At 39.9% G+C, this 26,152-nt stretch overlaps 2 protein-coding genes and 1 non-coding gene across 11 annotated transcripts in view; 1 reads left to right on the top strand and 2 right to left on the bottom strand.

The window, feature by feature from the left end:
- Window positions 1-10,999, top strand: part of DIS3L (DIS3 like exosome 3'-5' exoribonuclease) — a 28,751-nt gene extending 17,752 nt beyond the window's left edge. For both annotated transcript variants that reach the window (XM_044979971.1, XM_044979970.1), the window contains exons 12-17: window positions 2,321-2,854; window positions 4,330-4,484; window positions 4,623-4,801; window positions 8,495-8,640; window positions 10,188-10,362; window positions 10,444-10,999. In XM_044979971.1, coding sequence (XP_044835906.1) covers window positions 2,321-2,854; window positions 4,330-4,484; window positions 4,623-4,801; window positions 8,495-8,640; window positions 10,188-10,362; window positions 10,444-10,749 — 1,495 coding nt within the window. In that variant the 3' untranslated portion in view covers window positions 10,750-10,999. The remainder of the gene's footprint in view (window positions 1-2,320; window positions 2,855-4,329; window positions 4,485-4,622; window positions 4,802-8,494; window positions 8,641-10,187; window positions 10,363-10,443) is intronic.
- A 1,102-nt stretch (window positions 11,000-12,101) lies between these two features.
- The window catches only part of TIPIN (TIMELESS interacting protein), a 36,817-nt gene continuing 22,766 nt past the window's right edge, over window positions 12,102-26,152 (bottom strand). For all 8 annotated transcript variants that reach the window (XM_044979979.1, XM_044979982.1, XM_044979978.1 and 5 more), the window contains 4 exons: window positions 24,614-24,736; window positions 23,048-23,111; window positions 17,169-17,372; window positions 12,102-12,826 (listed from right to left, as the gene is read on the bottom strand). In XM_044979979.1, the coding sequence (XP_044835914.1) occupies window positions 12,666-12,826; window positions 17,169-17,372; window positions 23,048-23,111; window positions 24,614-24,736 (552 nt within the window). In that variant the 3' untranslated portion in view covers window positions 12,102-12,665. The remainder of the gene's footprint in view (window positions 12,827-17,168; window positions 17,373-23,047; window positions 23,112-24,613; window positions 24,737-26,152) is intronic.
- Window positions 20,901-21,036, bottom strand: LOC123344787. Its single transcript, XR_006572667.1, has one exon.

Genomic DNA, 26,152 nt, shown 5'->3' with positions numbered 1-26,152 from the left:
AGCTATCTGGGCAGAATGAGTTTCTTCTATGGCCCATTGTGACATTGGAGGGTCCTCAAGGGCCATCGACACATAGCTGTCTAGCCTTGATGTAAAGCTATCTGGAGGGTGTCATCCAGGAATACAATGCAGGTTTAAGATACAAGCACGTAGCAAATATTCATAACTTCATATACAAGGATGCTACATGCATATAAATAGGATAATCATACTTAGCCAATCATAACATTTCCATTGATACCTTACATGATATACTTTGTATAAGATTTATTGCAACTTGGTATCCACGGTGACTGTATTAGTGTAACCAGTCATTTTTATACAGCATCCCAGGAATCACTTCTTTAAAAAATTAGGAAACATGTACTTTTACTTATTTACTTTGGTGTAAGTTAATGTGTATTTGCATTTTTTTAAATCCACAAGTTAGAGAGTTACACGCATATAAAAAAAATCCCTGTGAAAGAACTGATTTAGACCATGGTCTTACAAAGATTTATACGTGTGCTAACCTGTTTATTTAGTGAGAATAGTTCTGTTGAGCAGTCTAGCATGTACATGAGCCTTTATAGGATTAGAGCGTTAGCATGCAATCACAATTGAAATTGAGGTGGGACCTTTTTATTAAATGTAATATATTCCCACAACATTTTTTGGCACGTAAGTGTCCCATTGGTAATGCTCCCTTAATGGCCATTTTTCTCTATTTTTAAAGAGGGTTTTTTTGGATGAATTTCATGCTAACAGAAATTCTATGGGTCAGAGTATAGTTGGTTTTTATATCCATTCAAACCTTGGCACCTGAGTCTGTCCACAAAAGAGTATCAGTTGTGTCTGATGTTTCCTGATGTGGACACCGCTACAATGGGATTTGCCATCAGATGTTAATAATTTAGGCAACCAGAACTTAATTTTAGAGATGAAAGGGTCTTCTTTTCTTTGAGTGGTTGTCCACACGGACTCCACTCCTGGTGTGTAGGTGCCCCAAATGTGCAATATAGGTGTCTATTGGGGCTCACACTTATGCCCTAGATGTCCTGAGCCCCCTTCCTCTCCTGAGGGCAGGGGGACCCAACCATCCCTCAGTTCCTTCTTACTGCCCAGAGTTGTGAGACAGAACCTCTGCAGCGTCTGTATTCTCTGTGCACTATTCTACAGTTAGATGTGTTACAACTTAGTTCTAGTTCATATAGTTATTTGTCTGTTGACCAGAAAAAAAAAACCAAAGACTTGTTTCAGTTGAGGCTAGACATTCCTCCCACTCGTACAAGAATGCCAGCAACATGGCAGGAGCTAAATCTCTGGGGTTCCTGTGATGCTTCAGTACTGATTAGCAATGAGTGCATAGGAGAAGGACCTATTTCTGAGAACGTTGTTCTCTTTAAGCAAACTCTGAAAGCTACAGAAGTCGGTGTGAGGTGGTTCCTCGAGACCTTGATGCAAGCTGCCTATGGACACTGTGAGGAAGGACATTGCTAACCACAGTCCCTCTCCATTAGTGGCCCGGTAAACCAAGATTCCACCCCAAGTTCTTGAGCTTGCCAAGAGTGGAATCCATGGGGGCAATAACGCAAAGAAGAGAGAATGGTTCCTTACCTTAACAGTGACTCTGGTCCCTTGAGATGTGTTGTCCATGTGGATTCTATGACCCACTCTCCTTTCCTGCTAAGACGGAGTCCTTCTCTGGGATTTTGTATTGGCGAAGGAACTGAGGGATGGTTGGGCCCATTCCATGCTTTATGCCCTCAGTTTGGGGCGGGGGGGGTGCAAGGGCATATGGGATGTCAGTGTGGCCATAACAGACACTGCTGGCTAAAATAATCCACTCATGCACGAATGAGGCACATGCACCCCAAGAGTGGAATCCACGTGGACAACACATCTCAAAGACCCACAGTAACAACTGTTCTTTCTAATTGCCAATCACCTGAGCCAATGAGAAATAGAAATATAAAACATGGTCTTTTTATAGGTTAAAAATAACAGATCAAGATGCTCTTGGTACATTTCACTAAGATGCCTTCAAAGTAAATGAATACAGTACAATTGCACTTTAAAAACAAAAGTGGCTATATTTCTTAGAAATAGAATACCACCATTGCTTATATAATTCATCTTCATGTATTGGCCATGTTGTCCCCAGGGTTGAAAGGTAAGGGCATGAACAAGTGGCACTACCATGCCCATTTGTTTCATGAAGTATAATGATAGAGCTGTTGGTACAAAACAGAATCTGTAGGCTTGTCACATGTTGATATCTTTCAAGTTCTGTTTTATGAAAACTGGAAGTGGTTGATTAACTGAAGTTTTTATTTTTAAGGTATGCTGTCAGTGTCATGTGGGAGCTAGATAAAAATTCCTATGAAATCCTGAGAGTCTGGTACAACAGAACCATCATTCAGTCTTCATACAAACTGGTCTACGAGGTAGCTCAGGGATTATTAGATGGTGACCTAAGTGTTGTTGATGATATCCTAGAACTCAAAGAACTGGATGAGAGAACTAGACAACAGAAGCTGGAAGAACTGGTCTGGGCAATAGGAAAACTGACTGATATAGCTCGACGTGTTCGGGCTAAACGTGACAGCTGTGGCGCTCTAGAGCTGGAAGGAGTAGAAATAAGAGTGCAGCTGGATGATAAAAAGAACATTCATGATCTCATCCCTAAACAGCCGCTGGAGGTGCATGAGACTGTTGCTGAATGTATGATCCTTGCTAACCACTGGGTGGCAAAGATGATTTGGGAGAACTTTCCTCACCATGCTTTGCTGCGCCAACACCCTCCACCACGACAAGAGTTTTTTTCTGAGCTCCGAGAATGCGCGAGTGCCAAAGGCTTTTCCATAGACACACGGTACCTTTTACTTCTCTTAGTTTGTTTTAAGCACTGAGTGTGAAATTCCAGTGGTTAACTATTATAACTTAGACAAATATTTACAAACTATTATAAACATCACTGTAATTGATGATTCATATCACTTCTTAAAAATGACTTCTCGTTTCAGCATAGCCTTTCAGTGAATTGGGTGTTGCCATTCTAACTGAGGGATGTTATCTGAAGCTCATTTGGCTGGGCCAGGAATAGATGTTACCTGAATCATCTGGAGGTAGTGGGGGCAAAACCCCCGAACTTGTTTTAAGACTGACCTTGATAAGTTTATGGAGGGGATGATATGATGAGATTGCCCACAATGGCATGTGGCCCATCTGTGACTGCTATTAGCAAATAGCCCCAGTGGCCGGAGATGAGACAGTACAGAGAGAGGGCTCTGAGTTACTACTGAGAATTTTTTCCTAGCTGTCTGGTGGATCTTGCCCACATGGTCAGGATCTAACTTATTGCCATATTTGGGGTCAGGAAGGAATTTTTCCTAGGTCAGACTGGCAGAGACTCGGGGGGGGGGGTTGTCCTTCTTTTGCAGCATGAGCCACGGTTCACATGCTGGTTTGAACTAGAGTAAATAGTGGATTCTCTGTAACTTGGAGTCTTCAAATCAAGATATGAGGACTGCATTAACTCAGTCAGAGGTTATGGGCTTATTACAGGAGTGTGTGGGTGAGGTTCTATGGCCTGCAGTGTGTAATAGGTCAGATTAGAAACTAGATGATCATGATGGTCCCTTCTGGCCTGAGTGTAAATGTGTCCAAACATTCTGTCCAGTCAGTGTGGAAGGGCCAAATTGTGTTCACTCTGATTTTTAAGACAGTTCTAGCTTTGGTTGCTACCAGAGTAACTAGGGAGCAATCTGAGGGATTGCCCTGGTTTGAGTACAGGAGACAGTAGAATATGAGTTAGTATTTAAAATTTAGGGAAAGGTTGTACCTGTGAAGGTCGTGGTATGGACCAGTGTGACTCCAAGGGAAGCACTAAGGGAAGTACTTTCCGGAGCTCCTGGGAATAACTGTGTATTCACAACTACATCCTTATGGTTGGGGTGCAGCTTACCCCTCCTGCCATATGTGGCCCACACTGCAGACCAGTGCTTGTAGAGTGGGTGAAACCAGCTCCGCCGTCCATTTTATGATACTGGGGAACCTCACCGAAATAAAGATAGAGTAGCCCCCTGCTCCAGTCCTGCCCGGCCCTCACATGGGATGCATAAGAGGAGCAGAAGAGGAAGAGCAACTAAATGAGATTTGGCATTTCAAGTAAGAATACTGTTCTAGGGCAGAGGTGCTGTACAGTTTTTGGTATAGAAGTATTAATGACTACGCAGAAAGCAATCTGATTATTAATTACTTGAATGTGTATTCCCTTGCTGCTGTTTAATCACACGCTCTAATGTTCAGGGACAGCGTAATTACGAATTAATGGTTTGTTTTTGGTAGGTCTAATAAAGCACTGGCTGATTCTCTGAGTAAAGCAGATGATCCCTTAGATCCAACTGTGAATAAATTACTGCGGTCCATGGCTACTCAGGCGATGTCTAATGCACTGTACTTCTCGACTGGCTCGTGCCCCGAAGAAGAGTTCCATCATTATGGTACCCTACCCCTGGTCTGTGTGTGTGTGTGTGTGTGTGTGTGTGTGTGTGTGTACGTACGTACATGCACGTGCACTTCCATGGATGTGGTTTTTTAATTTACTTTATTTTTTTTGTCACGGTCTCCCTTTGTCTTAGGACTTGCCCTAGATAAATATACGCATTTTACTTCTCCAATTAGAAGATATGCTGATATTGTCGTCCACAGACTGCTAATGGCTTCCACTTTAAAAGATACTAAAGTAGATGTTACGGCTAATTTGTTCAGCAACAAAGATCTTGAGGAATTGTGTAGACACATCAACAACAGAAACAGGGTAAGATGGATGGTAGTTATGTCTTCAGATGTGTTTGAACACCACCTTGTGCAATGGGCCCTGATCCTGATTGGGAGCCTCTGGGTGCTACAGTAACACATAGTAAAATTAGTCTTTTAATTCAATAATTATTTAACATAATTAAATCCTAGTGTAAAATGAGACCATAATCAAAGGAATACAAGTAAAAAATTTGAAATTGTCATTACAGCTTACACTGAGGCGGAACAGGAAAATATATAACCAGGCATGCAAAGTTCAAGTCCTCTTGAGTGTGCGGTGAAGCCTGAGAAAGGCGGGGTACTTCCTACACTTAAAGTATACAGGAACTTGCAACATGTGCTTATTCAGTGAGGGATATTACAGAAATTTTAAATAGTAATTCCTTTTTTTAAATGACTAACAAGAAACCCCAACCTTTTTTAAACATCCTGTTCCTCAAAGAAGACTCTGGAGTTGTAAGGATTTGAAAAACACAAACCACCCTTAGAGTTTCTCTGCTTCAGCCTGAGCCACAGTATTTTGACAACACAGTAACTATTGTACAGGGAAGCTGGCCCAGTTTTGCCTGTGCTGAAAGCAGCCTTGATGGCAGGAGATGCTAAAGTTTGGACTGAAAATACCAAAATGTTTTTTTGATTTTGGAGGGCTAAGTCTTCGATCTGTGTGCCTCTTGCTGCAGCTGAGCAAAAATTGGTACCATTGGGCTAAATTTTGTTCTCAAAGCCATGTGCACATCTGAGGAATATACTGTGGCCTTTTGTTAATCAGGTTGCTTCCTTTCTCAGCTATTGTATTAGTGCTAAAAATTAATGACTGTTATTTTAAGAAGGTTAACAATACTCAGTTTCTTTGATGGGGCATCTCTGAGTTCTTCCGTTTCCTTCTCTAATGTTTTTCAGACCTGAAAAACCCTTCTTCCCAAAATTTTAGTGAGTTTTCACTGAAGTTCTGATGTTCAAAAATGTATAGCTTGATTCTGAGACTATGTAGCTATCTTCAACCTTAGGATAAAAATTTGGGAATTAACCTTCAAAATCTTTTGGTGTTCTTGCTAGAACTACATGCTTGACGTTTTCATTTATTAAAAAAAAAAAAAAAAAAGTTTTTGCCAGTTCCTGGCCTGACTTGGGTCAGGCAAGTTCTGCTGATGCAAGTAAATTTTCCTGTATTGAGTTTTTAACAGAGCAGCTAACAAATTTGTAAATCTGTAGGGACGGAGTTTGATAAGATCTTCAAGAGAAAAAAATAGTTTAGGTTTAAAGAGTAGCTGGACTTGCATCACTTATGAAAAGGGAGGGTCAGAGAGAATAAATCATAGATTTTAGCTACACTTTTTGCTTGGGACATCTTGCAGAGGCAGACTCTCCCTCTCTCTGGGACAGGAAGCCCCTTCTACCTCTGCAAAGACTGTGTCATCAGCAGGGCCTGCAGCAGAAGCTAGCTAAAAGTAGCCTAAGAGCTGGTCTTCACAGCTCACCATCAGGGTGTGATTTCTAAAGTTCACTAACATGCAGTAATTGGTCCCTGTGTAGACCCTGCTGGTGTACACTAAATGTTCCCTAACATGCTTTAATGTGTAAAAAATAAATAAAAAAGAGCTTGCTGGAGCTGCTTAGTGGACCAGTTACCCTGAAGCCTGCCCTCTGTACTTAGCTTCTGCTCCAGCTGTACTGGCCTAGTCCACCTGTTAATTCTTCCCATCCCTTGCTCATAATGGAGGAAATAATGGGAGTAGAGTTGGTGATAGTGGCTTCTCTCTGCAAACGGAAAGGAAAGGGATCTGATATGGATTTCCCCACTCCAAATAAACTATAATAAAATTTTTTTTTTAAAGCTGTGATGTGCGTGAAGGGGCCTGGTCTACACTACAAAGTTAGGTCAATGACTTAGGTGTGCGTGTATCTACACTTAAATTTGTACCACTGATGGAAGTGCCCCATTACAGCAATGCCGTACTGCCACCTCTGCAAGCAGCATTGAGCCATGATCGATGTACTGAGACCGATGCAGTGGGAGTGCACGGAGACAGTTGCATACTGAGAAGTTGACCCCTGGCTCCCAGTCACCCGTGCACAACTCATTTCTGCCCCACATGGATTGCTAAAAGTTCCCAAAAGACAGTGTGCTGGATGGTGGTGGGTTGTACACTGGGATACCGAGCCATCGAGCACTGCACTATATGTCAACACAAGCACTCCTGGAGAGTACATGCAGCGCCAATGTAAGGAGCCAAGTATGCCCGCACACAAGCCATATACTAACTGCGGTGGCTTTATGCCTGCATAACTTGCATTGACCAAAGTTTGTAGTGTAGACATTGCATTAGGGCTGGTCTACGCTGGGAACTTATATTGGCATAACTACATCTCTTGTGGATGTGAAAAAGCCCCACGCCCGAGATGTGTAGCTTTGCTGACCTAACCCCCAGTGTAGACAGTGCTAGGTGGATGAAAGAATTCTTCCATCAGCCTAGCTCCTGTCTCTTGGGGAGGTGGGTTAACTGTTGCGACAAGAGAACCCCTCCTGTTGCTGTAGTGAGTGTCTGTCTATGCTTAAGTGCGACAATGGCACAGCTGCAGTGCTCCAAGTGGAGATGAGCCCTAAATTGAGCTTTACTGCTGGAGAACCAACAGAGGCCTGACAGTGTTGCAATAAAGAGACAAGCTGGGTGAGGTAATAACTTTTATTGGACCATTTTCTGTTGGTGAAAGACACAAGCTTGTGAGCTTACACAGAGCTCTTCTTTAGGTCTGGGAAAGGTGCTCAGTGTCATAGTTAAATAAAAGATGGCACAGATAAGGAATTAACATGATGTAAGAGACCATTCAAGGTGAAGTGTGTAGTTAGCACCTCTGTAAGACAAAGGTGGATTAGCTGGTTACAGGTTGTTGTAATAAGCCGTAAATCCAGTGTCTTTATTATGTCCCTGGTTTTTGGTGTATAGTAGAGTTATGAATTTAAGTTCCCAGGCTCATCTTTTGAAGGTGGTGTGCAGGGTTCCTTTGAGGATTGAGAGGTCAGATATGGAATGACCATTTTGCGAAAAGTGTTTGCCCATAGGAGATCGGCTGGTTTTTGTCTTTTATCATTTTTCTGTGAGAGTTCATTTGAGAATGTAGTTATTGTGGTGTTTCACCCACATAGTTGTTGGGGGATTTAATGCACTGGACGAGGTAGGCGTAGGATCCATGGGCTAGGAGGGTATTGATCAGTATACCTGTGGATATATGGCTGCAAGTTTTGCACATGTTATTGTAGGGGCTGGGGCTGCTTTTGGTTGGTTAACACTCCATTTATTTGTTTCTATAAGAGACATTGTTAAATACAAACTGCTCAGCCCTGTACTAGATGGTAGCACAACATTTCAGAAGTACTTCATAATGCGTTTGCACTGTAAATGATATTAACTTTTGCAAAGCTGTCTGTCTTAAGGCATTTAGTCTTTGAATACCGTTCTTTCTTTAAGATACCTTTCTGTTGCAGTTTATGAAAATTATAAAATTGAAGTTTGGCCAGATTGTTTTCTTCCAGGAGTTATAATGTAGGATGGCCTTGAAGGTGTATTTTTGTAAAAAAATAATGGAATGACCTTTCTAGAGATTTACAATTACTGAAGTTAAATAAGCTTCTTCTGGAACATTTTATTTTAACATCTTTCTAAAGGCTTTTTCTGGGGCACTCTTTTGACAGGCTGCACAACATGCCCAGAAACAGTCTACGGAGCTTTTCCAGTGTATGTATTTCAAAGACAAAGTCTCTGACACAGATGAGCGCTGTACAGAAGATGGTGTTATTTACTCCATTCGAACAAATGGGGTACTTGTTTTTGTACCAAGGTAAGTCAGGGCTTGCAGTTTGTAAAGAAATAAGATACAGCAAGGTGCGTTCCTGCTGCATTTATGGAAATGTGTGGTTCTTGAGAAAGGTAGCAGTAGCTGATTACAGCGTAGTTTGTTGTTGGAAGATGGCTCGGTTTGAACTTTTTTTTTTAAATTTAGGCCCAATGGCTTTCTAGCCCTTGACTTTGCTTTTTAAATAAGTTCCTAAAAGGAAGAAAAAGGGGATGATATATACAGTGTTTTTATCTATTTTGAATTCTTAATTTCTAACCTTAAATGACTGTCTGAACCCGCCTATTGCCTAGCTTCCTTTTAATTGAATTTGTGTCCCTAACAGCCACTTTAAATTCATTTTCAATAACAAAATAAATTTGGTCTACTTAGAACTAAGTAAGTGTTGTTTTTATAGTAGAAAATGGCTAGTTACCTGAAAAAAGGACACCTCTGTTCCCTGGAGGAAGAAGTTTAAAACTGTGCATTCACCAGCTGCCTCTACTTTGCACTGCATTAATTTCCCCCCATTATTTAACATAAGGGGTATTTAGATTTTGGGGGCAGAGGGCTAGAGTTGATACCAGCTGTACCCTATTTTTCTTATTTTAATAGCATCCCATCTGTGTCTGAGGATAAAAGGGTGGTGATGCAGAGAGTGAGTAGATGTGGCAACACTGTATATGGGTTGGGAACATTTGTTCCTCAGCTTTCATGGCCAAACAGATGGGGTAGTAGCACCCAGGGGAATTGCTTCCATGATGCTAACAATTATAGATCTGGGTTTCTGTAAGTGATGGTACTTTAGCATCATGTGCTGGGGAGATACCAGCTAAGGCGCTCTCTCACATGACACAATTTTAATGTTGAATGTCTGATATTTTAAATTAGTCTTTAAAATAGCTTCTCATTCTACTAAATGAGTTATGCATGTGGTATAGCAAACTATTCCCAACTCATTCAGTTCAGTAAAGCAGCTGGGTTTGTGCAGAGGTTGGACAGCCCTACCTTTCACAGGAAGGAGATTTCTCCAGTCCCCAAATACCAGGGAAGAGCAGCTTGTGCTGCTAACATAGCAGGGCAACCCTGCTTTCTATTGACTTTGTAGTTATGCTTCTGATTAGCATCTTGAGAGGTGTCTGAGTTGAGTGGTGAGATGGACTTTAGCATTGGTTAAATAGAGGGTAATGCAGAATAAGTATGGAATATCTTGATTGATTTACTTTTTTGTTCTTCCTCTTCTCAACTGCCTGCTCTTTGTAATTTTTTGACAATCTAAATACAAAGGGCTCTCTTCATGACTGGCACTTGCACACTGTCATTGCTTGATAAAAACTTCCCTCAAACTCAGTATCAGTGTACCTGAAATGTTAGGGGGCATTATGATCAAGATACAATACATTCCTATTCTGTATTACTTTTTACCTAGATTTAATCTTTCCTCTGCTTGGGTATGGGGATGGTTTAAAATCACTAAAATGATTGATAGTTCTTAATGGTACCATAGTATTGTTTTTCAAAATACATTTGTATTTTCACTTGGCATCTCGTAGGTATGGCATTAAAGGTGCTGCTTATCTGAAAAACAAGGAGGGTTTGGTCATCTCCTGTCAGTCTGATGGCAGTTGTGTATGGAAACCTGGTTCTCTTCAGCGTTTTCAGAACAGAATTACTTCCACAACAGTTGCTGGAGAATCTGTTACATTGAGTCTGTTTGACCATATAACAGTAAGTCTTAATAAATTCTCTAATGGTAGCACTGGAGCACAAATGAGGGGAAAAATAACATTGTGTACTCTTGTTTCTAAGGTAAAAATATCTGTGCAGAGTTCACGCTGCCATCCTGACACCATCAAGCTTGAAATAATTAGCAACATACCTTGCAAGAATACAGCCACAGAGCTTTACCAGAAGAATTCCCACATATTGAAAGCTGACTTAGTAAAAGAAGTAACCAGATCTGCAGAGGAAGCTCAACTTGCCCAAGAAAAAAAAAACATTGAAGTAATTCAGGAAGAATATCAGGAGTATTGCCAAACAAAAGGAGTTAACTTGTACCAACTGCTTGAGGAAATTAGGGACTTAGCTCTACTGGATGTATCAGCTGGTAACTGAGCATGAACTAGTATTTGGTGCTGCTCTACTTAAGCAGCTTTGCACTATTTTAAATCTTGTTAGGTGATAAACCATTTTTAATGTGTTCTGCTTTTGCTAATTTGAACTGTACCTCAGCTAAAATTAACACTGATTTTTAGAGTGAAACAGGCCTAACTGATTTAAGATGTTTTATACATGGTTAACTACTGTATTCTCACTGAAAGACTAAAGATTGTATTGTGGTAAACTACTTAAGATGTCTTCTTTTTTAAAAAAAAAATCTGATCTTGATCAAAAAAATAGGTGACTGGACATGTTTTTTTCTAAACTAGATAGAACCTAAATATATTTGCATAACCAGTACTGCACTGATGTAGCCAGAACACCACTAATCTTGCCCCTTCAGTTTTTATCAAATTAATTCAACTTTAATTCTACAGCTCTATTTACATTAAACCTGAATGAAGCAGTTCAGCTCCACCCCTTATATGCTTGCTACACAACAGTGCACTTTAAAAACTCAAGGCTGCCTAAAATTACATCACACTTCCAGGCCTTATTCCAAGATTATCAAGATAATTATGGCTGTTTTTCACTGGCCTGTAACTCAGTTATTGCATAAACAAAAAAGCTTACCAGTACATATGGTTTTAACCTGATTACTGGAACCTCTGGGGGTAGTTATAACATTAATGGAAGGGAGACTCTAGGAGAGCCTTGCTGCCACTATCAAAATTAATATGAAGCTAAAGGTAATATTGTTTGATGGTTGACTTCAATGAAGCATGAAAGGATTGTCATCTGAAGAAAATTTCTTTGGGGAGGCATTCAAAAGCAGAAAAGGAAGTTAAACACCCAATTCCTACCGAGTCCATTTCACTTCAACTTTCCTGTATTAGTATAAGACCACAACTCCAAAAAACCTATTCTAACTTGATTTTCAATGAAGTTTTTTGAGCTTTTAGTGCTTACTCCCTTCTCTAAAAGAAAAATTAAATTGAGTTTATATAGTCTGACCTTGTCCCTTCAACAGAAACATAACTTCCCCTAAAGTAGGGGAATAAATACATAGCACATGTTGTAGAAGGCAAAAATCCTATAAAAAGATAACTAGAATTATCAGATGATTTGTTGATGAATGGCTAAGTCCACTATCAGATACCACAGAACATTAACAATTATACATCTGAAGCTACTTAATTTCCTGTCATGTGATTTTCTCATGGACTTAAGCAATGTCAATGAGTAGAGTATGTTTTAGAGCATATTTGATTGACAAACTTGTGCCAGAGAGAATTTGTGTGGACCATCAATGTTAGGTAGAGAATATTTTTCAAATGTGGTTTCCAAAATTTAATAAACTTCCAAAGTGCTGTATAAAATAATTTACTAAAATAAGTATTTCAAAACGAAGTATTGTTACAAAATGCTTCAGAACAGTTAAGACAGGGTGAATGTTCATACTAAGCAAGAAGTTCCTGACACTGAACCATCACTTATGTTCTATTGGAAAAAAAAAAATTAACAGGATGTAAAAAACTTTATACAAACTCAGGCTTTCAAGACCACGTAAGTTAAGCTTGAGGAATGTCAATTGTAAAAAAAAAAAATCACTTCATAGTATAGTTCTAAGAAATTAATGTCTGTTTTCACTGATACCTTTTGTCACTGTGGAAAAAGCTAGTTTAAAAACCAGTTGAAATGTAGTGTAGTTATATTCCTTTCCTGAATTAAGGTGTTGGAGAAAATAGCTACTAGAGCTGCTATCTGCTTTTTTACACAGGGAAACTGATTAATTTTGTCCAGCTACATTGATGTCATGAATAAGATTTCCATAGAATGTCCAAGGGTAGGGGGGAAGAGAAGTCAATGACACTTAAGCATATTAAGATATCTGGGTCCTTCTAAAACATCATTGTATCCAGACAGAAAGGCTATTTGATTTCTTCTGCACATTTAAGTTGTATATCTTTGTCCACAGCTTCCATATCAGCACCTTTGGCTTCAGCAGCTTGAATTTCTACTTCTGTCAGGTCATCTGCATCCTGAGCCTCAATTGTTTTAAAATTTTCATTTGGCTGGGTGGCAAACAGATCTATTAAAAAAAAAAAAAAACATTACTGCCTATGATATCAAAGTACTACAGTTTCATTTACCATCTGCAATTTAATTGCTCAGCCTCACACCTCTGAGCCACCCTCCCCAAGGATTCAGAATAGTCACTAATTTGAAATTTGTGACCAGCAAAGATAATTGTGCACAGGGTTTTGTTGGGAGAGGGATAAAGATGCAGCAATCAACTTCCTTTCTAGAAAAAAGTGTTATCAGTTATCCCTAAGGTTGAAGTCTAGCTGCAGGTAGTAAGTAAAGCAGGAATCAGCAACCTTTGGCCCTCGGCCTGCCAGGGTAAGCCCCCGGTGGGGTGGGCCTGTTTGTTTACCTGCCTCATCTGCAGCTTCGTCCGATTGCAGCTCCCACTGGCCACGGTTCACCACTCCAGGCCAATGGGGGCTGCGGGAAGTGGCATGGGCCGAGAGATGTGCTGGCCACATCAACAACTAAGTAGTATTAGGGGAAAGTTGACTGATGCCACAGAAAAAGCCCTTAGCTATACAAACCAGGCATTTTATGGAAAAGGCAATGTAAGTTCTTGACTCAAAAGTTTACAGGGATTCAAGAGCAACATATTCTTCCACCAACTAAAAACAATTAGCAAAAGATAGCTATGCACACTAATGAAATGTATGCTGCTACTATTATAAAAATGTCTAAACCTCTGATACTCCAAGGGCTGACGTTATTCAAAGATATCTGGAAGTAGCAGACTTGCCAAAGAGAAGAACATGGATCAAGATATAGAAGAACTTTTGAGAGTATAGCACATATGAAAAGCGGTAAAACTCCAGGGGCAGTAAATCGATCTAACTTAAGCAAATTCACGTAACTGAAGTCGATGTAGTTAGATCCACTTACCGCAGTGGCTACACTGCACTGTGTCAATGGCAGAGTGTCTCCCATTGACTTCCCTTACGCTTCTCAGGGAGGTGGCATTCCCATTGATTTGTGTGAGTGCTCTTCCATCGATCTAGCGTGTTTTCACCAGACCTGCTAAAAATCGACACTCGCATCGATTGCAGCAGTGCCAATCTATCGGTAAGTGTAGACATGCCTCAGGACTTGATGGCTTATTTAAGGAGGTATTAGTGGGTCCCTTGAGAGGTACCTTCAGTACCATTCTACTAGTTAGGGGAGGAACCTATGAAAGAAGCAAAAGTTATTGCTCTCCCTAATGTTGGAAAAGGCTTCACCGTATGCAGCATCACAACAGAGATTTTAGTGAATGTACTACTGGGGAATTGAGGTCCATGCTCAGTTTATATAAACTCCAATCGTGCTGGATTTACTAAGGATAGGCAACTGTCAAACAATATTCAAAGAGTACTTGGAATCTATAGTGCCAGATCAAAAAAAGATCCATTTCTTTTATCATTTAATGTAAAGAAAGTTTTTTATATGAGTAGAATTTTCTGCTTCAAGTCTTGTCCCATATGTACATTAGCTCCCAGTCCCTTAAATGGATAACTGCTCTTTCTAACAAGGAGGATATCCATTGTCTCCTTTACACTTTGCATAAGCTATGGTGCCTTTTGCACAGAGGATACAGACCAATGAATCTCACAGGAATAAAACTTCCAGGAACACAAGAAAATTGCTTCATACATACATGTATTTTATCTAAACTAAATATTTCCCTAAAATTTAGTATCTAAAGAAATCCATGACTTTGGAGAAGCATCTGGATTTAAACTAAGTTATATCAGATCTGAAATGCTAGCTATAAATTTGCCAGATGGTGAGAAGTCTCATTCCTCCAGAAAACATTTGGGTACAAATGGACAATAAATTCTATGAGATACCTGGGAATTCAAATCTCAAACAATCCAGAAGAGCTCTATAATTTAAATATCAAACCTCTACTTCAGCAAATGATGCAGGAAGTATGCAATTTCTTGGTTGGGAAGAATAGACAGTCAAAATGAACATTTTGCTAATGATCTCTCTCATTTCAAGATCTTTCTATAATAATCCCAGATAAAACACTAGCAGGAATACAGAGGATGATAGAATTTATGTGAAATAAGAAAAGATCAAGAGTGAGTGCACGTACTTTGTACAGACCAGAAATATTCTCTGTTACTATCAAGCCAGCCAGATCAAAGCAGTACTGGAGTGGGGGTACTCTAACCCAGCCAAACACTGGGCCTTTACACTGCCACAATTTTCTTGTTCAATAAACATTGCTAGGCTACCACACATTAATACAAAATAATCACACTTTCCAGAAATTTATACACATCCTTTAGCAAAGGCTACTCTATGGGTTGAGCTAGAACTAGAAGAAATTCTTCTCTCTTGCTAATGACATCTGTTGCAAATAATCCAGATCTTAACCCAAATTGCAAACCACAGTGATTTGAAAACTGGGAAAGTCACAGAATACAAACAGTTGGCTAGCTATTAAGCAAAAAAAATTATTGAGATTAAAACTAACTAGCTGGCACACACTCCTATGGCAAGGGTTCTCAACCTTTTTCTTACTGGAGCCCCTCCCTCCCATGCTATAAAAATTCCGCAGCCCAGCTGTTTTTCTGTATATAAAAGCCAGGGCTGGCATTAGGAGGTATCAAGGAGGGCAACTGCCCAGGGCCACACGGTGCACCACAAAGCTAAGTTGTTCTGGCTTTAGCACCTGGTGGTGGGGCTCGGGGCCCCAGGCTGCAGTCCCATGTGGCGGGGCTTCAGTTTTCTTCCCTGGGCCCCAGAAAATCTAATGCTAGTCATGCTTGGTTGATCCCCTGAAACCTGCTTGCGGCCCTCAGGGGCCCTGGACCTCTGGTTGAGAACCACTGTCCTATGGTACCAGTACTTTCAAGTTAGGCATTATGTTTCTCAACTTTCTAGGAAAGCTGTTTTATAGACACCTAACTTTAATCGAAACAATGGCATCTGGACAAAAAAAATATATATATATATATAAAACTAATTTACATCACCTTTTCAGACAACTTTCCTAATAAAGAAAAAAAAATGTCCATATGACATGCTGGGAATGGATCTGTATAGACAAATCACATCAGAGGAATGGGGTCTGATCTACAAAAAAGGACCAGAAACCTCAGTCTGTAGCATGATAAGAAAATTTATTTGAGATACTGTTTCAGTGGTACCTTCACACCCATCAGGTTAATAGATGGATACATTCTAGAGAAATTGTGGTGAAAGATTTTTATGCACAGCTGGTGGCCATATCTAGCCAGAGAGTACTTGGATGCAATTTGTAACCAAATATCACAAACAACTGGATATTTATTACCAATTAATCCTTTGATAATCCTCCAGGGGCTTCTTAGTGGAAATGGTCACACACAGAAAATGAAGAATTATCTTATCTACTACTAGTAGGCTATTGATAGCCTCCCACATGGAGAAGGGAGGGCAAAATAGTGAACTCTAGAGGAATGTTTTTAAAATGTGAGATATGGTTGTTATAGGAAAATGATACCCAGCAAAATAGACAGAAGATAGATATTTGGTTACCACTCAAACTATAGTCATTGGGAGAAAAAGCACACTTGTCCAATTTTTTTAATATTAACATTTGATAGACATACCTTATTTGTTAAATGTGTAATGAGAGATTTTCACTCCATCTAATAAAAATCACTAGAAATGACATGTCATGGGTAGTGTCAAGATACTCACTCTAACATGGTAATGCCCTGTTATACATCACTAGATCTCTCTATTACTGTATAATGTGTCTCTAAGCAAAAGCTCACTGTTGTAATGGTTGATGTACAGTCTCCAATAATTACATAGCTAGAATCTGTAAACTGTTAAAACTTCCTAAAGAAAAGAAAACCTAGCTCCAAAGAGGTTTTTTGAGCCTGCCACTTTCTAAGAGGAAGTTAGAGGCAAGAATACTGGATCTGCCTCTAATGTGTATCCATTACATCATAATTTAACCACTCTGCTGTATCAAGAACCACCACATTATTCACGTTATCTTTAGAACCATGAAGACTAGAAACTCCCCCCTCCAATATGAAAGCTTAACTGACAGGTAACTTTCCCTGGGGAGGGGTTTATCTGCGTGGTTTTCTGAATGGTTAATCTTAACTGCAATACAGTGAAAGCTCCCAACTTTGCACAGATAAAGGTTAAATTCTGGAAAATAGAGAAATCTCAATTATCAGTTAGGTGTCTACTGCTCCATACAACCACAACCCCCTAGAAAATTAGCTGCTTTTTTAAATGTAATTTTAAAGCATATCCTGTTCTCTTCTTTGGTTTAATGGTGTGAGCCTTGAGATTTTTAAGCTATTTTTAAACATTACTTGTCAGCATTTAAACTGCAAAATTCTGTTACTATTTACCATTTTCTTGTGACTGACTGTTAAATTGCATCTTTGCCTGTCTTCTTTCCAAGGCTAGTTGCCGGTTCCTCTCAATTCTTCGCTGTTGCTCCTCTGTTAGGGCAGTACTTGAGTGAGAATCAAATTCTTCCTTCACATTTTCAGAAAAGGGGTCTAATTCTTCTTCAGGAGACATTTTGAGGGCATTATTTCCCCCTCTACTACCTGTATAAAAAGGCACAAGTAAAAACCATCAGCACTTTTGAAGCCAAAGCTTTACTATTAGTGAAACCAAAGTTTCAATGTAGATCTAAGATTGTAAAAACATGTTAGAAAGTACATTTTAAAATTGTAAAGACTACATTGGTAGCTAGAGATAAATCACTGATTTAAATTGAGGCTAGATGGTGGCTCTCTGATTTCTATGAACTCTGTATTCTTTATCCCTGGAATACTAACAGTGTTGACCAGCACCCAATAGACCATATTTACAAAAAAAAAAAAAGTTCTGAATGAACAGGGTTTTTTGTGGGTTGTTGGTTTTTCTGTTTTTGGCTGCGCCCGTGTCCATACATTGTGCTTGAAGGTTTGAGGTGAATAAGAGGTAGGACTGTTGTCTTCACATACAGTCTTGCAGTGCTGCAGCTGCGCTGCTGAAGCACGTTAGTGAACATGCTATGGCAACAGGAGAGCTTCTCCCATGGTCATAGTTAATCCACCACACTGAAGTGGTAGCTATGTGAACAGGAGAAGCTCTCCCACCAACATAGTGCTGTCTACATTGGGGGAGGGGGAAAGGAGGTGTCTATAACTACGTCACTCAGGGGTTTGGATTTTTATACCAATATAAGTCTGTAGTGTAGACCCTGGCCAAAGCAACACCACATTGAATCCTTGTTAAAAGGTCCAGATTCTCTAAGGTACCACATTTCCCCTTGGTGCAGAAAAATGGGAGATTAGAGCTGACTGATTCTCTGATGCTGGGAATCAACAGGACACATGTTCAAATACATCTGTTAATTTAGCTGTCTTTAAAATGCATAAACAGTCACTCTTTAGAACTCCTCATTATGTTGCTACAAATAGGGAATACATATCACCATGATTGCCATATTTTACAATATGCAAAATGGAGGTAGAGAAATTGAGTGACTTGCCCAAGTGCACAGAGAAGTGCCCCAAGGCAGTGAGATGGCAAAAAATGTTTTTTAATAGAATTTTCAAGCTGACTTCAGCCAAGAAATTGCTCAAATTTTTCAATTACTTCTGAAAATTCTCTATGAAACATCTCTCTCTGAAATCTGAGAACTGGTTTACACTAGGAAATACACCATCCTGGCCACCATGGATGTAGAAGCCCTCTACACCAACATTCCACACAAAGATGGACTACGAGCCATCAGGAATAGTATCCCTGATAATATCACGGCAAACCTGGTGGCTGAACTTTGTGACTTTGTCCTCACCCACAACTATTTCACATTTGAGGACTATGTATACCTTCAAGTCAGCGGCACTGCTATGGGTACCTGCATGGCCCCACAGTATGCCAACATTTTTATGGCTGACTTAGAACACTTCCTTAGCTCTTGTATCCTAATGCCCCTACTCTACTTGTGCTACATTAATGACATCTTCATCATCTGGACCCATGGAAAAGAAGCCCACAAAGAATTCCACCATGATTTTAACAATTTCCATCCCACCATCAACCTCAGCCTAGACCAATACACACAAGCGGTCCATTTCCTAGACACTACTGTGCTAATAGGCGATGGTCACATAACCACCACCCTATATCAGAAATCTACTGACCACTTTACTTACCTACATGCCTCCAGCTTCCATCCAGGACACATCACACGATCCATTGTCTACAGCCAAGCTCTAAGATACAACCGCACTTGCTCCAATCCTTCAGACAGAGACAAACACCTACAAGATCTCCATCAAGCATTCTTAAAGCTACAATACCCACCTGCTGAAGTGAAAAAACACACTGACAGAGCCAGAAGTGTACCCAGAAGTCACCTACTACAGGACAGGCCCAACAAAGAAAATAACAGACCACCACTAGCCGTCACCTTCAGCCCCCAACTAAAGCCTCTCCAGCGCATCATCAAAGATTTACAACCTATCCTGAAAGATTATCCCTCACTCTCACAGATCTTGGGAGACAGACCAGTCCTCGCTTACAGACAGCCCCCCAACCTGAAGCAAGTACTCACCAGCAACCACACACCATACAACAAACACTAACCCAGGAACCTATTCTTGCAACAAAGCCTGATGCCAACTCTGTCCACATATCTATTCAAGTGACACCATCATAGGACCTAATCACATCAGCCACGCCATCAGGGGCTCGTTCACCTGCACATCTACCAACGTGATATATGTTAGCATGTGCCAGCAATGTCCCTCTGCCATATACATTGGCCAAACCGGACAGTCTATGCAAAAGAATAAATGGACACAAATCTGACATCAGGAATCATAACATTCAAAAACCAGTGGGAGAACACTTCACTCTCTCTAACCACTCAGTGACAGATTTGAAGGTGGCAATTTTACAACCAAAAAAAACTTCAAAAACAGACTCCACAGAGAGACTGCTGAACTTGAATTAATATGCAAATTAGATACAATTAACTTAGGTTTGAACAGAGACTGGGAATGGTTAGGCCATTACACTAATTGAATCTGTTTCCCCATGTTAAGTATCCTCACACCTTCTATGGGTCATCTGGATTATCACTTCAAAAAAGTTTTTTTTCCTCCTGCTGATGATAGCTCATCTCAATTGATTGGTCTCTTACAGTTGGTATGGCTAGTTCCACCTTTTCATGTTCTCTGTGTGTATAAATATCTTCTTGCTGTATGTTCCAGTCTATGCATCCGATGAAGTGGGCTGTAGCCCACGAAAGCTTATGCTCAAATAAATTTCTTAGTCTATAAAGGTGCCACAAGTACTCCTGTATCAGAGGGGTAGCCGTGTTAGTCTGGTTCTGTAAAAGCAGCAAAGAATCCTGTGGCACCTTATAGACTAACAGACGTTTTGCAGCATGAGCTTTCGTGGGCTACAGCCCATGCTGCAAAACGTCTGTTAGTCTATAAGGTGCCACAGGATTCTTTGCTGCTTTTACAAGTACTCCTGTTCTTTTTACTAGGAAATTAGGTCAGTATATTTACGTCGCTCAGGGGTGTGAAAAATCCAGATACCTGAGTAATGCAGCTAAATTATCTTCATACCCAATGTAGACAGCGCTAGGTCGACAAGAGAATTCTCCCGTTGATCTAGCTACCACTGCTCAGGGAAGTGGATTACCAATGCTGTCGGGAGATCCCCTCCTGTTGGTATAGGTAGTAGTGTAGCTGTGCCCTGAGGCATCTATCACAGAGGTATAACTGCTAGTGCCATTAGTCTTAATCTCTCTCTCAAAAAAAGAGACAGTAGAATCTTGATTTTATGAATGCCAATTGTACGAACAACCAGTAATAACTATTTTTCCCAGATCTGGAGAGTGGGGGAGGGGGAGGGAAATAAGTCACATAAATGTGTTGTTGTGAAACAAGTCAACAAGCCTGCACATTCTGACACCTTGAGTGCACTGAGAACTGCTTGGCATTGGTTTGAAGGACAAGAAGAAAATGATGCAGTGCAGCATACCTACTGTCATTTTGAGTTGTTCAATTTTATTAACTCCTCAGTTTCTAAAATTGGTGTTCTATTATAACATGATTTTAAAAACTAGTGTATGGAGCCATCGCACAGAAAGTCTGATAACTAGACAGACTCTGTCGGCAGGAACCATATGTTTTAATATATGTGGCTGCTTAGGGTTGCATTGTATTACTAACAAATACAACCAACAGCAAATACAGCCACATTTATGTAGTTGCACTAATGTCTCACACAGGGTTTGAACTCATGTCTCACAAAATATTTGCTCACAAAGCTAGTTAGCTTTTTCTCAGCACTATTTTTCATGGCACTGAGTCACCAAAGTATGAACAGTGTCATTCGCACATTGTCTATGATTTTTTTTTTTTTTTAAAGAAACTGCAGTGAAAGTGTGAGTGTTACAAAACACTGTCTGTACATCAACATCTGCATTCTCTAAAGCTTTTCTGCATTTAATGACAAAATGGTCTATGGACATGTTTTTTGTGTCTATGTTATTCAGTAAGATACACTGCTACCTCGATATAACGCCACCCAATATAACACGGTAAAGCAGTACTCCGGGGGGGTGGGGTTGCGCACTCCGGTGGATCAAAGCAAGTTCAATATAACACAGTTTCACCTATAACGCGGCTGCCAAGGACAGCATTATATCGAGGTAGAGGTGTGCCTCATATTTGCACATGATCAATTCAAACTGATAAAATAAGCCTCACTATTTTTTCTAGTATTAACTCTTGTGCTTATGGTTTGTATTCCTTGGCTTTACATGCCAACGTTGTTCCATTGTCACACAGAGGAGAAGCTACACAATATTAATATATCCTTCCCAAAATGAAGTAGCTAAACTGGGCTATGATAAGGATTTGCCCCAGTAACAAATATCTCCCTCTTCAGGCTGACTCACTGTGGGACAATAAGGAGGCCAGAAGACAAAAAACACCCAACATGAAAAGGAACAAGAGGAGAAAGAGGACTGCAACCTTCTATGGACACGGTGACTGACTGATTTATTGTGCAGCTCCAAGACATCATCTAGACTGGAGATTTGCTCAGATTATAGTCACTGGTATAGAGGCAACAGTGCCTAATCACTAATCCAGTCAGGTCCCCATGGTAACTAACACCTTGTCTATATAATTTAGAGCTATGAAGAAAGTTCACAGCACAGCCTAAACAGATTTTATCCACAATGAAACAAGCAGACAGGGAAGGTTGTAATATGTTGCACTAGTTCTGCCACAGAATGATCATAGAGAAAAAGGGAAAGATTTCTTACTGCTTGCTCACCATAAGCAATGAGGACCCAAGGGAGAACTGTGGTCTGTTACTCTCTCTAGTGTTACAATTTCTTTCACAACACTAACTGAATCCAACTCATTTTTCATGCAAGGAAAACATTTTTCCACAGACTAGTAATAAAACTACTTTCTGGTTCATCTGAAGCACTATCTGATTCTACAAAGAACTGCTGCATTAGCCACTTCAAAATTCACTATTGCCATAAAAAAAAAAAAAAAAAAAGAGTATGATCTTGAGATAATGGAAAGAGTTAAAAGGAGTAGTAAGTATGCAGACAGCTAAATACAGTAGTGGCAGCAGACACCAATAAGTATTTTTAACAAGAAAAGAATCATCATATAGACTGACTGCTCTGTTAAAATGGGAAACTTATACAGACATAAATCCCTTGATGTACTTAATGAACCTTCTATTTCCTATCAATCACAGACTAGTAAACTGCAAGAGCACTCCAATTCTGCACCTCTACAGGTGAAGTGGAACCCTAATGTTAATTTTATGTGAAAATAGAAAGTTTCTTGAAGGCTCTAACAATTCAAACATTGTTGATGTCCTGCTTTTGGGTTAACTTATTATCCACTACCTATTTTCCAGCTGAGAATGGATAATAAGATGTTGAGAAACTTCTTTACTGAAAGCTACTCATCTCTAGAGATATATGTAGCCTGATCAGGATGTAGCGGATAGACTTAAATTTGATCAAAGAAAGTTTAGCCTAATTCTATAAGTCTTCTACAGAGGCATGTTATTAAAAGAGAAGACCAGATAATCCTAGGAGGTTTTTCCCCCCCAATACAAGGATGCAGATATGTTATTTTTCCATTGTACCTTATTTTTTCATTGACTGCGAAAGTTGAGAATAAATTAATGTTTAAATAAACTACTGGAATGGGCTGCAGAAAAGCATACATGCCTTCATTACTTGGAAAATCTTCATGTAAAATTGGAAGATCAAGTCTAATTCGCTTTAAGCAGGTCTGAAATGAGAAGAGATGCTATTTATTACAGATTAATGTTTTCACCAAAACATCTTTGCACTATTTCACAGTAAAACAATAGTTACATAAAGCTTAATGTAAAACCTGAAACTTCATTGGTAAACTTATATACAACTGAGAATACAGGATGTAATCACAGGGCTTCCTGCCACCACACCAGGCGTGCACACCTTTACTAATGTTTCAATCACTGATGTCCTGCATAGTCCAGAAGGAAGAAAACCACATTGGGGCGCTAGGGAAAAGAAAATCAGCTATATGGCATGCTTCCTTCCATTTACTCACCTTTCTCACACCTACATCAGAATGGAAGAGAAGCTGAACTTGGCAGTATGCCTTCCTCTCCCACCAAAAAATGTTAGTATAACATGGAGGTTAATACCATATTATTTCCTACAGCACTTGATCTTCCTCTGCCTTTCCCCAAACCCAACATGCTGCAAAGTGCAACAATGGACTGGCAATCAATAGCAGCATAATTACTGGTCTTGCCATACTGATGCAGCTTGAAGCAAGTACCGTGCAGTCTCTGGCTTCCACTTCTTTTTTTGGCTCACCCTTAACCAATTCCACTATGCTACACCCTTGTCAAAACTTGTGAGATTTTGAATTACTTTTGTTCCCCTCCATATGCTCTTGTGGTAGAAGAGATGGTTAAGAGCCTTTGTATGCCTTAGACCAGGTCAGATAAAATTTAACATTGATTCATTTTATCAAATCAGCTTTAGCAATATTACCTGAATGTCTCCAACAGCCAGGCTAAGAGAGGAATTGGAGCACATTTTACTTTTAGCCAATAGCAGAGGAAAGTAGACAGATTGCTCACTCTCGCCTCCTTTGTTAAGCTTTTGGCGAGTAAAAGTTTTCCTACTTAGGCCTCCACTCACAGTTGTCTCCTGGTCTGGTCATAGGATGATGATGCTGTTTTCGCCTGAGAGGTATCATCTCTTTCTGGGTGATGGTAAAGTGTTTAACTTGCTGCTAACCCGCTTTCACCCTTTTTTCCCCTCCCAGGAAGATTGGTGCCTTTTTTCACAGTTCCTTACAATTCCTCTTCTCTATTTGGGCTGAAATTTTGTGCTGTTAGAAGTTTTTTTTTCTGTGTTCCCCATCTTCCCTTAAGTAGTGCAGGAAACAGCACATCTACTAAACACTCTACTGCAGATGTAAATGTAAAAATAAATTCCAGCACTCCAAAATAAGTTACTTTGGTAATAAAGGATGTACCTACAAGTTACAGCACGTTCTTCGAAATATTGTGTTTCGAATGAAAGGTAATGTGTAATGCACTCCTAAATAATTTATTCAACACTGATTGAAACTGTTACTTCAATTAAACGAACATGTGCATTTAATTTAATGAATTATTTGAGAGCATTATAACTTGCATTCCTTTTTGCACAGTATTATCCTCCCAAACTCTGCCTTTTGTACAATATGGTATTTGTAACAAAACAGAAAAAGCCATGACTAGCACTCACTTGAACTTCCTTTTTATTTCCCAAATATTCTACTCTCTCAATGAAATCATCAAACTGCAGTTTCGGAAACAGCCTATGAGCCCAGTGTTCAATATGTCTCAAAAGTGTCTTCAAGTCCTCTGTCTGGAACATAAATAAAAGACATGCAATTCCAACAGTTGGATAAATCTGCAGATTTTAGCGTGAGAAACATTGTCAAAGACACTGGTAGCATTCGGTTTTTGCAAGGCTGAAAGTCTCCTGAAAACCGAACAGGTAAGTGTATCAGGTGATCTTACATTGTACTAGATAAGTTCATGATTGCTATTATGGGCTATTACAAAAGAGCAAATAAGAATGGTGATCAGCATTCAGATACACACCAGATAGATTTTAAAAGCTCTTAAACAGAACAGAAAAACAAACAAGTGGTGAAAGATTCATTCTCACAATTGTGACAATCAGAGTCCAGAAGGTTTAAAACCCCCAAAAAAGAGCGGATGAAGCAACTGACTGCATACTATATTATTGTACTATGCAAGTGAATTGAGTAAAGTCTTATGAGAGTTTGCAATGTTCTGAACTTGATGATCATGAGGTATGTAGATTCTGGTTATGAAACTGCACATTTGGGGGGGGGGGGGGGGGGGAGTGTGCAACCAAGCTCATAACCTACACTACAATTTCACCAGCACCTCACAGTAGGAAGGGGCACTTCCCAAGGCTGGTAACCTAGTATTTACACAAAACGGGCTTCAAGTAACAACCCACTGTCCAGCCAAGAAGAGGCAATGGTAGACTACTGGGGCTAACTGAAAGATTGAGACATCCTGGCTCTCAAGATAAGAGAGGATTTTTTCCACACTCTAAATAAATATATATCACCAGAGACTGATGGAAGAGTATTTTAAAAGCAGGCTTGCGACTGAGATTTTCTTCCAGAAACTGAGAGAGAGTCATTTGGCCAGTGCTGTCAGTGAAATGCTGGATTCTCCCTGTGGCTAGGGGTACACTGGGAAACTCTTCAAAAGCAATCGGTAACTTTTATTAGAAAAGTGTAAAGCCTAAGTTGCATCTTTTTTTATTATATAAGTTACACAGTAATGTTTACTCTCCCTTCCTATTTCATCTTTGAATCTGTGGCTTTTCTATTAAATAAACCTTTAGTTTATTTTTACTCCAAGGAAACTGTGTTCCCCCAAAGTCAACTGATAACTGAGGGGCTAGATTCATGCCTTCAGGGGTGATGAACCAGAGGGGAACAATCAGAGGTCTGGTAGTTAAGAACTCAGGGAGGATGGATTTGGGGAGACTTGGGAACAGAAGGGCTGTTGGTGTCATCCTGCAAGAAGTAACTAAGCTGGTAGAAGCCAGGGTGAGACTTTGTGCTTGTGAGCAGGTGGCTCGTGTCAGGATGTGAGCCATAGTAGCACAGCATTAAGGGACCCCAAAGTTATAGGGCAGGTGATAACAGAACCCCTAACTAGTGGGTGATCCCTAAAACATCACAAAAATAGCATAACATTATCAGTGAAATAAGTACAAGTGTTAAATATATTT

Source organism: Mauremys mutica, chromosome 11 (assembly GCF_020497125.1).
Source record: "Mauremys mutica isolate MM-2020 ecotype Southern chromosome 11, ASM2049712v1, whole genome shotgun sequence".
NCBI lineage: Eukaryota > Metazoa > Chordata > Testudines > Geoemydidae > Mauremys > Mauremys mutica.
This window is presented reverse-complemented; position numbering and strand designations above follow the sequence as displayed.